At 40.1% G+C, this 13,049-nt stretch overlaps 1 protein-coding gene and 1 pseudogene across 2 annotated transcripts in view; both read right to left on the minus strand.

The window, feature by feature from the left end:
• The window catches only part of LOC309548532 (bile acid receptor-like), a 141,640-nt gene that overhangs the window by 19,286 nt on the left and 109,305 nt on the right, over nucleotides 1-13,049 (minus strand). Inside the window, exons 4-6 of the mRNA XM_082248499.1 lie at nucleotides 8,022-8,162; nucleotides 4,245-4,384; nucleotides 2,893-2,997 (exon numbers count right to left, since the gene is read on the minus strand). Coding sequence (XP_082104625.1) covers nucleotides 2,893-2,997; nucleotides 4,245-4,384; nucleotides 8,022-8,162 — 386 coding nt within the window. The remainder of the gene's footprint in view (nucleotides 1-2,892; nucleotides 2,998-4,244; nucleotides 4,385-8,021; nucleotides 8,163-13,049) is intronic.
• On the minus strand, nucleotides 11,078-13,041 carry LOC309546649 (annotated as a pseudogene). The gene is made up of 2 exons: nucleotides 13,028-13,041; nucleotides 11,078-11,834 (listed from the first exon to the last, which is right to left on the minus strand). The product of its transcript is annotated as an uncharacterized misc_RNA (transcript).

Here is a 13,049-nt window from a genome sequence, read left to right on the forward strand (position 1 = left end):
TATCTTTTTAAAAATATTATTTTGAGGCTGCTACTGAGGGGCCCAATACTGCGGAAACAGGACTTTGTTTGAGACTATGTCCTCCAAATCTTTTGTGTGCTTTTGAGCATCCTTCACCCTCATCCCTCCTTCCTGCCTATGTTCAAGATCTGCAATAAAACTTCAAAATACACCCCTAGACTGAGCCTGAATTTTGTTGGTGTGCTTCTTGAGCTGGTACTGGGGCTTTGCAGCCTCTAAACACGTAAGGCCCCTTCCACGTGGGCAGACCCCGCCTGGAGTCCATCTGCTCCGTCCGTTTGATGTAAATGAATCACTTGTCCATATACAGCCAACTGGCATGCGATACGTTCGGAACCGATCCCCATCTGCCTGTTTTCAGCGGATCGAATCAGATTGTATGACGTCAGGTGTAAATGGACACATGTTTGTTTACATCCGCTGCTCCAAAGAGGACAATGAAGGGTCCAGTTGGGGCCAGCCTGAAAAACTGACAGGTGGACCCGATCAGCCTGAAGGTTTGAAAGGGGCCTAAGGGAGACCAGGATATTCCCAGTGACCTCTTTAGGGGTTATCGCTACACTTTATTAAAACTTTGGCCAGTACTGACCAACAGCAGGAGCAAATGCAAATAATATTTGTGCACTGAAGGCAATCTCCGTTTAAGTGCACTGATATTGAATTTTCAAACAGCAACCATTATGGTACTGGGTGCTTTTTATTACGTTATTAATTGACATATATTTTTTTAAACTGATTTCTATCTGATTTTACTATAATAGTAAAATATGTGTATGTATATGTGTGTGTATGGATGTACAGTATGTGTGTAAGCTGAAGTTAGAAGCTGATTGGCTACCATACACGACTACACCAGATTCTGCACTCTCTAGTTTTAGTAAATCAACCCCATCGTCTTAAAGTTCTTCACACCTGAGCGTAGTGGTTTACTGGAGTTTTTCTGGTATTTTTGTAAGTGTTTTTGCAGGTTTTTTAAAGCCTTTTTGCATCTTCTTACCAGCTTTTTAAAGCATTTTTGGAGCTTTTTACAAGCGTTTTACAGCTCCAGGCATTTTTGTTTAGCCAATAGAAAGCACTAGGGGGAAGAGAAATTTGTTTTATTTATTCGCTTTCTAACCAATTACAAATTTTTGGAACAATTCAGATTGGTCAAAAAATGATCGACCAATTATAATTCTATGTGAGGAATAGCTGGTTAAGCAGCGAGCTGGAAAGCCAGCTGCCGCATTCTTGCCAACTGATAATTAATCAGCATTCAGAGAGCTGAAATGTAAACAAAAGAATGCTGACAATACAAAAGTCTGAAAAAAACAGCGTGGGGTCCCCTCCCAATCCATACCAGGCCTTTCGCTCCAGAGCACCTCCCCCATGTTAAGAGCATGTGGCCTGGTATGGTTCGGGGGGGGGGCGACGAGTGGCCTTTCCTGGTCTGCCGGGCTGCATGCTCAGATAATAGTCTGGTATGAATTTTGGGGGGGCCCATGCAGTTTTATTTTTAAATTTTGGCATGGGGATTTCCTTTAAATCCATACCAGACCCAAATGGCCTGGTATGGATTGGAATGGTATAGATTGGACTTTTTTTTTTTTCAGACTTTTCTATTGCTGGCATTCTTTTGTTTACATTTCAGCTCTCAGCAGGGAAACCTGCTAACAAAAAAAGTGGCGGCCGGCTTCCCAGCCCATTACTTAACAACCAACTATTCTTCACACAAAATTAGAATTGTTCGATCATTTTTCGACCAATCCGAAACATTCCGTAAATTTGTAATTAGTTAGAAACAAAACAAAATTTAACAAGAACTAAACTAAACTAATTTTTCCTTTCTGCACATGTCTAATTAGGAGTGGAGAGCTGCTGTTTGAGCAGAAAATGACAAAATTACAAAGCGCTTGTAAAACGTTCAAGTCACATGTTTTCACATGTTTCTATTGAAGTCTTTGGAGCCAAAAATGCTTGTAATCTGGCAAGAAGAAGCTTATGTACTTTTCTGAGCGACATGCATTTTGCTTCAGGCAACAGAATGCTCATATGTTATATTGTTGTGAATAGGGGCTATTAAAATTAATAGGATTTGGCTTGTTGAGCGTTCTAGAGCTACAAGCTTCAAGCAGACAACTGCTCAGGTGTGAACAGGGCCTGAACTACATAAACTAGCTTTATATTCTCCTGCTGTGTTCTAACTACTTTGGCGTTTGGTTTTTAACAAACTGTAAAAATGGTCCTGCCAAACACTTACTATACAGTACATATGTGTGGCAACAGCAGTGTCGCCAAACCTGACACAATGTTAGAAATAACTAGAAGTTACTCAGACTCATCCTCTCATACTTTATATACATACCGGTATGCTCTGCTTTTTCTAAACTGTGGATTTGACATCTTCTGTGCAACGGCCGGTTTAGTATTGCATTTGTTTTTAGTGTACATGTATGCATTGTAAAGTATGCCTTAGGTGTTTTGTTCCTGTGACATACGGTACTGTGCTCCAGTAATGATCTGTTCTGTTGCATTACTACAAAACCCTTTTGCAATATCTTTATCCCGTCACTTTTCTGTACCGTATGTCTTACTGATTCTTATGATATGTGGAAGCTACTTATTTTATGAATTTATAATAGAATAGAGGTTTGATATTTAGATGTTGGTTGATTTTTCTTCATATCAATGGGAAATGTAAAAAAAAAAAAAAGATCTGATTATAAAAAAATAAATAACTAGAAGTGAGAAAAAGGCAGCCACTGACTATACTAAAGTTTACAGTAAGGCAGACCATACACGGGACAAATTTCTTTCCTCCAGCCACGGGTTGCAGGAAAGAAATTCGCTCAATTCATCAACACAGACAGTAATATCACAACAAATACTTACAAATAACTTGTGATCATCTAGTGGGATACCACATTTTTGGTAAGCAGTTACTATATGATCAATCAGCTTACAGTCCTCAGCAGTCAGTTCCAAACGAGGTATAACCTGTTTAATGTACAATATTTGTAAAGATTTGTGCATACCAAGTGAAAATGAACAGATATACAGTATTAGAGTTTGTAAAAAAAAGTTTTATTTTAGAAATATTCCCGAATTTACAAACTCAAAACCACTAACATTACTCCCATTTTACCTACAGAGCATTCTGTAGATGTTATCTGTAGCATGTCTGGAACTTATAAAATTAATTTTAAATTTGCATATTTTACTTTCATACCAATTAATTTTCTTTGTTAAAGCTAAACTTGTGGTTAAAGGAAAAAATTTAAGTGGAACCCCCCTGCACTCCAAGGGTTAAATGTTCAATATTTCTATGGGTTGAGGGATAAGCAAGTACTATATACTGACCTTATACCTTGCTCCGCAGTCTTCCTTCCCTTGCCTGAAGCTGCTTATTTTAACTGCTTTCCAGTCACAGGCATTTTGAAGTAATCAATTACATTGCAGGATTAGCAGTCCTACATTGTTCATGAGGACAGCGAGGGCCCATCCACATCATAGAGCAGTGTGCCAGTTTATGGGGAGAGAAATAAGATTAGTTGCTCATCCCTCTACCCCTAGACAAAATGAGCATTTTCCCAATGCAGAGCAGGGGAGCCCCAGGGCTTAATAATTTAGCCTTAAAAAGAATAAATTGACACATGTTCTTTGCAATGTAAAGCCACTTTCCATCCTTGAAATACCGTTAGAATGGATAATCTTTGCCTTTTTCGAAATATAGCTCTTTGTATGCATAAGCATTATAAGCAACCTTTTAAAAGAAATACATAGTGGTATTCTATGTGCATTTCTTTTTGTGGGCCATAACTAAATATAATGGTTTTAAAACATTTTTCTTGTTTTAGTAATGTTATTATAAAAAAAATGCATATTAATATTATGAAACCTATTCAGTTTTAGACTCTCCCACATTTTCCCTCTTTCTTTGGGTCCTTTCTTAAAAGCTTCTTGTTATAGAGCTCAGTAGCTAAAGAAAAGTACTCTATGAATGAGTCCGAGCAGTGATTTCATTCCATCACTCCCTGTCTTTTGGAATGTCCTTTTTTTTTTTCAATTACATAACATATATGTAACAAGCCAAAAATACAAACGTTATAGTTTCCCTTTGATAGAACAGAAAATACACAGGAGCCAACAATTCTGCTTCCAGTTAGGCTAAGCATGTTTATAAGAAGACCTTTGGTGGAGTGGTACATATCTACTGACTCTGTAAATATGGAATATGCTCTTACTTTTGCTGGTTTTGTAGTTGATGTTACTTGTCTGTTATCACATCCATCATCTTCCACTTTCACATTTCGAAAAACTGAATTGTTTTGTTTACAGTTTTTTCGGAGCCTTTTTGATTTGCATTGCACTTCAGTCAACAAACCTAGCACAACACACAAAGACATATCATGTTTGATTATATTTAGGACACATTAGATTAATGTATGTTTTTTGTGAATGCATCTTTATTAAGTAAACAATACAGTGTCAAATATACAGTAATTACATAATTTTCTTGTAAATGATATAGCTCTGTGATTCAGGATTGTTTTGTGATGGCGTGCAGGGCTTTTTTGGGGATTTCAAAGGTATTATATTTGGCAAAAAGTTGGGGAAAGTATGATACACCAAGGAGCAAACAAACCACACAATTTTGTTTTTTTTTTAATCCGCGGTGGTGCGCAAAAAAACTAAAACTATTAAGTGTACAAAAAGATGCATGTGAAAAGACACACAAAAAAGTACACTTAAGGCCCCTTTCACACTTGTGCGACTTGTCCTGCTACTTGGGAATGCAAACAAGTCATACTCCATGATTTCCAATGAGTACCTTTCATGTCCGTGCAACTTCAAGTCGCAATGACTTCAAAGTAGTCCCTGCACTACTTTGGTCTGACTTTGATGCGTTTTGAGGTCCTCAGACCTCAAGATTACACAGTCATTGCTTCAAGTCCAGTCAAAATCAAAGCAAAATCATGGCAAAATCACAGAAAAATCCCAAGGAGAGACTCCCCCAGTTTAGGGGAGGAAGGAACCTGATGGCCACACATCCTCCCCTTGAACTTCAGGGTATGATCCCCTCCACTACAGGGTATGCCCGAGGACTCATACCCTTCTCTATAGTGAAAAAAAACACACACAAAAGTGACAAACATGAGGGAAAAGGGAAAAAAAATAAATCAAATAAATAGTTGCACTGGCTAGGCCCTGAGCTTGATAGCAAAAATTGCCCCGGACTTAGCCAAAAGGCCTAGCCTATAGAGGCGCAGTGTAGAAAATCTATTTAGTGCCATGACCATGTGTCTGTTCACATAGTAAGGTCCCACACCCAAGTGTTACTAGGAGCACCCCTGGAGCACTTCCAAGAGGCACAGACACCGCTGATTCTCTGCCTTCCCAGCCTATGTCCAGACAAGGTCGACCCATTCAAATCAGGAGGAACTGGGCCCATCCAGTTTACTCGGGGGAATTACTCCAGTGCCCCAAATGCCTGTGGGCCCCCCCAGTTTCTTTTCCTGTACTAGCCTTCAGAGCCCCCATCATACCAGCAGGGATACTATACAGCCAGCCAGCCAGCCATTCCTTCCAAAGGGTAAGAATGATGGCAAAGCACCCCAACTGGACACTGATAAGAACAGATACTACACTTGATCTTAGCCAAAAGGTCGAGAGAAATTACACATGTTTTGTGGAAAAGAAAAGTAAACAGATTAGGCCCCATTCACACTTGTGCGACTTGTCCTGTGACTTGGGACTGCAAAGTCGCATGACAAGTCATACTACATTATTTCCAATGAGTACAGTTTTTATCTGTGCGACTTCAAAGTAGTCCCTACACTACTTTGGGATGATTTTAATGCATTTTGAGGCCCATAGACATTGGCATTGCTTCAAGCCCAGTCAAAATCATGGCAAAATCACTGTAAAATGGAACAACTTTTAGGTCGCATAAGTGTGAAAGGGACCTTAAACACCTCCTTATCCTCATATTGTGGAAAAGAAAAGCAAACAGCTTAAACACCTCCTTATCCCCATATTGTAAAACATGTGTGGCTGTTTCACCTGTTATTGCAGGTGGACCAAGCTGTTTGGTTGGCTCGGTTCACAAGCACAGTTTGCATGGCTGATCTAAATGGCTCTGCATCTGATCACTGTATTTGTTCATAGAAGAGATCAATGCTAGCTGCAGAAAACCCCGCTCTCCCACACCAGTACTTCGTTATCAGTGTCCACTAGAAAGCAGATATAGGAGGAGTGTTTTCTGCAGATAGCACATTTCTCCCTTGTAAGGAGTAAGTATCTCCCGTGGCTATAAGAGGTGGGATTTATCCTTCATTTTAAGGATAGTGTAGGACCCACTGCTAATGGGGTACTTTGACGCAGTGGTGGGGTTAAGCACGATATGGCCATATAGTGTGACCAAATTCCGATTTTTCTCATTTTGTTTAGGTCTCAGTAGCCTTGTAATATTTGAAAGTTACTCCTTTTGTATATGTGCGCTATCCTCTGTAGGTATATATTCATATTGGTCTTTATAGCAGGACCAGCTTTAGAAATTCATGTTTAGGGTGTGCCCCCCCAACCCTTTGTTTGTTTGTTTTATATATATACAGTGTATATATATATATATATATATATATATATATATATATATATATACGCACACACTATATTGTCAAAAGTATTGGGACACTTGCCTTTACATGCACATGAACTTTAATGGCATCCCAGTCTTAGTCCGACTATTGAGTTGGCCCTCCCTTAGCAGCTATAACAGCTTCAACTCTTCTGGGAAGGATGTCCACAAACTTTAGGAGTGTCTACGGGAATGTTGGACCATTCTTTCAGAACCGCATTTGTGAGGTCAAGCACCGATGTTGGATGAGAAGGCCTGGCTTGCAGTCATTGCTCTAATTCATCCCAAAGGTTTTCTATTGGGTTCAGGTCAGAATTCTGTGCAGCCCAGAGTTCCTCCACCCCAAACTCATTCATCCATGTCTTTATGGACCTTGCTTTGTGCACTGGTCTAAATCATTTGGTGAAGGGGGGATTATGGTGTGGGGTTGTTTTTCAGGGGTTTGGCTTGGCTCCTTAGTTCTAGAAAAGGAAACTCCTAAGGCATCAGCATACTAAGACATTTTGGACAATCTCATGCTCCCAACTTGGTGAGAATAGTTTGCGTATGGCCCCTTCCTGTTCCAAAATGTCTGTGCACCAGTGCACAAAGCACGGTCAATAAAAACATGGATGAGTGAGTTTGGTGTGGAGGAACTTGACTGGCCCCAAGAGACTGTGGGCAGAGGGAGGGGGGTGAACTAGGTGATCCGAACAGAAGTGGATGCAAGTACCTATCAAAAGTAGGTATCCACTCCCTCTAAAAAACGTAATGTGCCAAACATTGAAGAGGGGACAGAAAAACGAAAGTTCCAATATTAAGTTGTGCTTTAAAGGCTAAGTTCACCTTTGTTCATCTTTTTGTTTTCTAAATTCCAGCACCCCTATGTACCAATATAGCAATAATCTACTTCTTTTGCAAAAATAAAACAGCTTTCCATTTATTCTACCCACAGATACCTCACTCTCTTTATGGATGTTTAAAAAAAAAATGTGCCATTACTTCTGCTTACTTCCTGAACAGACTTTAGGCCATGACACAGGAAGGAGTTGACCAGCTGATCTCATTAGCACACACCCTGCATCTTCTACCCTCAGCTGGCCATCCCCTTCCTGAGTCATGACCTAAAGTCTGTCCAGGAAGTAAGGCAGAAGTAATGGATAGGTGTTTTGAAACATCCATGAACACAGTGGGGTAAGCATGGGAAAAATAAACGGAAATCTGTCTTATTTTTGCAAAAGAAGTTAATATATGCTATATTGGTACATAGGGGAGTTGGAATTTAGAAAAAAAAGTGAACAAAGGTGAACTTAGCCTTTAAATTGGCTGCTGCTTTTCTGCCTACAATTGCATCAACAGAAATATAATTAGCAGAGATTAATTAATTGCGTTATGTTTAACTCACATTCTGCAAGCATACCAACTGCCTTGCACTTCTTCAAACGACACTCTTGACATTTTCTTCTCATGTACATATCCATTTCACAGTGTCCACCGTTCTTACATCGGTATACAGCATTTTTGGTAATGCTACGGCGGAAAAAACCTAAAATAGTTGAATATATTTTATTAGTGTGTAAACAGTTTCAATAATGTGTTTTCACAATGCAAAAAGTAAGAGTATATATATAATGCCAACACCCCTAGAAGGTAAAAAGGAAGATGTGTATTTAATTTAAATTTGTTTTTCTCTGGGCCTTTACAGCCTTTTTATCACCGCCACTAATAACAACTATGTTAATGAATTCACTTCATAATTTGGTGGTTCTATGTAGTTCAAATCTGAAAGACATATGAATTCCTTTAGTCAACAGACTAAAACAGACTGCAAGTGGAATAGCAAAGTCACTAACATTCAGTTTGAACATGTTTCAACATTTTAAGTTTAATTGTTCTAAATTATGGGGCACCTTTAAAAAGACATTCAATGCTCATTCAAGTATATTTCCCAAGTACAGAGCACATTCACTAGTCAAATATGCCTGCAAGTTTAGCTAAGTAAAATTTGCCATTATGCAGAAAGGTGCTTAACATATGCCTTATTCATAATGTAGCAAACATCACATTCACTGTCCATTTATCAGATATTAACTAGAGATTTTTTGCAAAAATGTGATTCACTGTAAAGACCCTCTATCTATAGTACAGATTACATGCCTATATATCTTCAGTGCTTAAAGGTTAACTTTTATAATTAATATTTTAAAAGTTCAAAAGGACTCCCCCTAATGATGCTACCAGTTCAGGAAATAAAGGATGAGAACTGATATTCCCATGCCAATGGATTTTGAATTTTATCAAATATCGGCTAATGCCAGCAATGTTACAGGAAACCCCAGGAAGACACCTCTCTTGAGTTCCCTGTTCCCAAAACCATATTTTAGCTAGGATCCACTTACTTCTCCAGCTCCAGCTGAGGTGTTTGGAAGGTGAAGATCTTGCCCATACAAGAAAAATTCTGGTCATGAGAGCACTAAAGAGGAGAATTACCAAGCCACATGCCTGGTTGATCTGGTTCATATCACTGGGAGGGAGTGGGTCATCTAATTTTTACAGCATAAAGAAATTACCCTCCAAGTTCTTAACATGTGTAATAGCATAGATTTGACACGCAAGAGACCAATAGGCAGAACCTAAAAGTAAACATTTCCACTGCCAGTGAAAGATATACAAATCTTTTCAGATAGTTAAACCGTAGGCAGTCATAAAAGTAACATCTGACTAGTTGGCCCTTATTACTTGTCTAGTCTTTGCTCCTTCATAGGTTACCAAAGAGGCAAAGGAGTTCAGGGGCTGAAAGGAAATCACATGAGGCTCATTTTATCAATGGCACAGGTAATGGCAATTGGTTGAACCATAGCGAACAGCGTAGTGAATAGTGAGCTGTGGTAAATGAAGCACATTGGCCAGATCTAGCCTATGCAGGAGGTTATATGTGAGAAATATTGAAAAACCCTGCAATCTACTGTATGTCTTCCATTGTTGGGCCAGCTCACTACATTTAATTTGGGTGGGACAGATTTCAGTTTTTCACCTGCAACAATAAAACATAAATTGCAAACATTTTTTAAAACTCTATCTTCTCAGAACTATTTAGTTTCCATGGGTTTTGAATGTTCCATCATGCTCTACAAATGTTTTTCATATTGAAATGTTTTAATAAAAACTACATTCGAACAGAATTTTGTGTCCCAAACTTATTAACAGCATAATGTACATCAGGGCTGCCCAACCTTTTGAACAGCGCGGGCCACTTATGTGACTTGATAACCGGTCACGGGCCACAATGGGCGGCAGGGGCGGATGACAGTTACGTGACCAGTCTGCATATGCAGAGCAGACACAGACACGGCCCACTCTACTCTATGGGCCCTCTGATCTGATCTGCCCAGACGGAAGGGGATGGATCCCCTTCTGTTTTTTTTTAGCAGATCAGATTGGAGGTAGGCGGGTGTAAATGGATACAAGCAGTTTACATCTGCCACTCTATAGAGGTGAATTGGAGGATCCTATTGGGTCAGACTGATCACGTGAAAGGGGCCTACGGCTGATTTTACACTGATTCGCTGCAGTATACCCACACAAAGGGTGCAGCACAGTGTACCTGTGGCATTCCTGCAGGTTAACTGAACTTTGTCATAGACTTCTATTATATCCTGTAGGTGTAGTGCATTTTCTGAAAGCGCACCAAACTTGCCAAAACATCAGTCTATGGCTCAGTGCAGGTAACCCTGAGCTGCACCTGCAGATCATTTTGAAAGCAGCCCAATAACCACTGCAGAACAGATATGCCCATATACACACTGTGGTTTTAGTAATAAACTTACCTTTAATAACAGTCTTCCATTCAGTTATCGCTGGCTGTTGCTTTTCTAGGCAGAGTGCATTTGGTATCACTCCTCCTGTGACAGGAGCTGGCGCTATACATGAAACATTGGCTTACAGTTGGGCAAAAAAGTATTTAGTCAGCCACCAATTGTGCAAGTTATCCCACTTAAAAAGATAAGAGAGGCCTGTAATTTTCATCATAGGTATACTTCAACCACGAGAGACAAAATGAGAAAAAAAATCACATTGTCTGATTTTTAAATAATTTATATTCAAATTATGGTGGAAAATAAGTATTTGGTCAATAACAAAAGTTAATCTCAATACTTTGTTATATACCCTTTGTTGGCAATGACAGAGGTCAAACGTTTTCTGTAAGTCTTCACAAGGTTTTCACACACTGTTGCTGGTATTTTGGCCCATTCCTCCATGTAGATCTCCTCTAGAGCAGTGATGTTTTTGGGCTGTCGCTGGGCAACACGGACTTTCAACTCCCTCCAAAGGTTTTCTATGGGGTTGAGATCTGGGGACTGGCTAGGCCACTCCAGGACCTTGAAATGCTGCTTACAAAGCTACTCCTTCATTGCCCGGCCGGTGTGTTTGGGATCACTGTCATGCTGAAAGACCACGTTTCATCTTCAATGCCCTTGCTGATGGAAGGAGGTTTTCACTCAAAATCTCACGATACATGGCCCCATTCATTCTTTCCTTTGCACGGATCAGTCGTCCTGGTCCCTTTTTAGAAAAACAGCCCCAAAGCATGATGTTTCCACTCCCATGCTTCACAGTAGATATGGTGTTCTTTGGATGCAACTCAGCATTCTTTCTCCTCTAAACACGACGAGTTGAGTTTTTATCAAAAAGTTCTACTTTGGTTTCATCTGACCATATGACATTCTCCCAATCCTCTTCTGGATCATCCAAATGCTCTCTAGCAAACTTCAGATGGGCCCGGACATGTACTGGATTAAGCAGGGGGACACGTCTGGCACTGCAGGATTTGAGTCCCTGGCGGCGTAGTGTGTTACTGATGGTAGCCTTTGTTACTCTGGTCCCAGCTCTCTGCAGGTCATTTACTAGGTCCCCCCTGTGTGGTTCTGGGATTTTTGCTCACTGTTCTTGTGATCATTTTGACCCCACGGGGTGAGATCTTGTGTGGAGCCCCAGATCGAGGGAGATTATCAGTGGTCTTGTATGTCTTCCATTTTCTAATAATTGCTCCCACAGTTAATTTCCGCACACCAAGCTGCTTGCCTATTGCAGATTCAGTCTTCCCAGCCTGGTGCAGGTCTACAATTTTGTTTCTGGTGTCCTTCAACGGCTCTTTGGTCTTGGCCATAGTGGAGTTTGGAGTGTGACTGTTTGAGGTTGTGGACAGGTGTCTTTTATACTGATAACATGTTCAAACAGGTGCCATTAATGCAGGTAACGAGTGGAGGACAGAGAAGCCTCTTAATGAAGAAGTTACAGGTCTGTGAGAGCCAGAAATCTTGCTTGTTTGTAGGTGACCAAATACTTATTTTACATAGGAATTTACCAATTAATTCATTAGAAATCCTACAATGTGATTTCCTGGATTCTTTCCCCCCATTCTGTCTCGCATAGTTGAAGTGTACCTATGATGAAAATTACAGGGCTCTCTCTCATCCTTTTAAGTGGGAGAACTTGCACAATTGGTGGCTGACTAAATACTTTTTTGCCCAACTGTATGTGGCTCTGCTTCACAGCCGCTTGCTTCCTCTCCTGCTGGCTTCATTCACAACGCCGATGCTCTGGGATGGCGGCTCGGTAACCCGCAATCTGGGATAGTCAACCCGCCATCCCAGAGCAGGAGGTCGCGGGCCACATCAAAGGGCGAGGTGAAATAGGGCATTAAGAAAGGAGAATTTTGAAAAAACAAAGAGACTGTGAAGTACATTTTACCCTGGCAGAGGGCCTGGCAGTAATTGTTAGCAGTTACTATACTGCCACTCAGAACAGTGGTGGAAGGGGAGGGGAGGGGTGGCTCACACACAGGAGCTGACAGGCAGGGAGGGAGGGGGGAGGGGAGAGAGGAGATCAGTAAGCTGATCACGGTAATCAGGCATCAACAGGCATGATTACCGTGGTCGGGACACACAGGGGGACACAGGAACGGGCAGGATCAACCAGGTTTTTTACAGCATAGAAAAGGAAAAATGACACTACACAAGCACTATGTGGATCAACATGCTTTAAAGGAACAAGATAATTTTTTTTTTTTTTTTTTAGGGTTACATTTACTTTAAAGTCCAAATTTAGCTAGTAACATTTTTAAGCAATAAAAGCATTTTTTTTCTTTTGGATAAAAGGAATAAATAAATGCTGATCTTGGTAAACACATCAACAGTGTAATATGGCTTGATCTAGTCCTGTAACACACTTTTGGACAGTTTGGCCTGTTACAGGAAGAGGAAAAATTCAGTTTCATATTCATATTTAAAAAATAAATTTACTGCCAGGATCAATGGGTAATAGAAAAAAAACTGTTGTGTTATTGCTGGTTATAGACTACATCATATATGTCATTTTTACTCCCAATTCATTTCTTTAATTTTTACTTACTAATGAACTACCATTTGCTTAC

This window comes from Pelophylax lessonae (assembly GCF_965119305.1).
Source record: "Pelophylax lessonae genome assembly, chromosome: 2".
In the NCBI taxonomy this organism is placed as follows: Eukaryota; Metazoa; Chordata; class Amphibia; order Anura; family Ranidae; genus Pelophylax; species Pelophylax lessonae.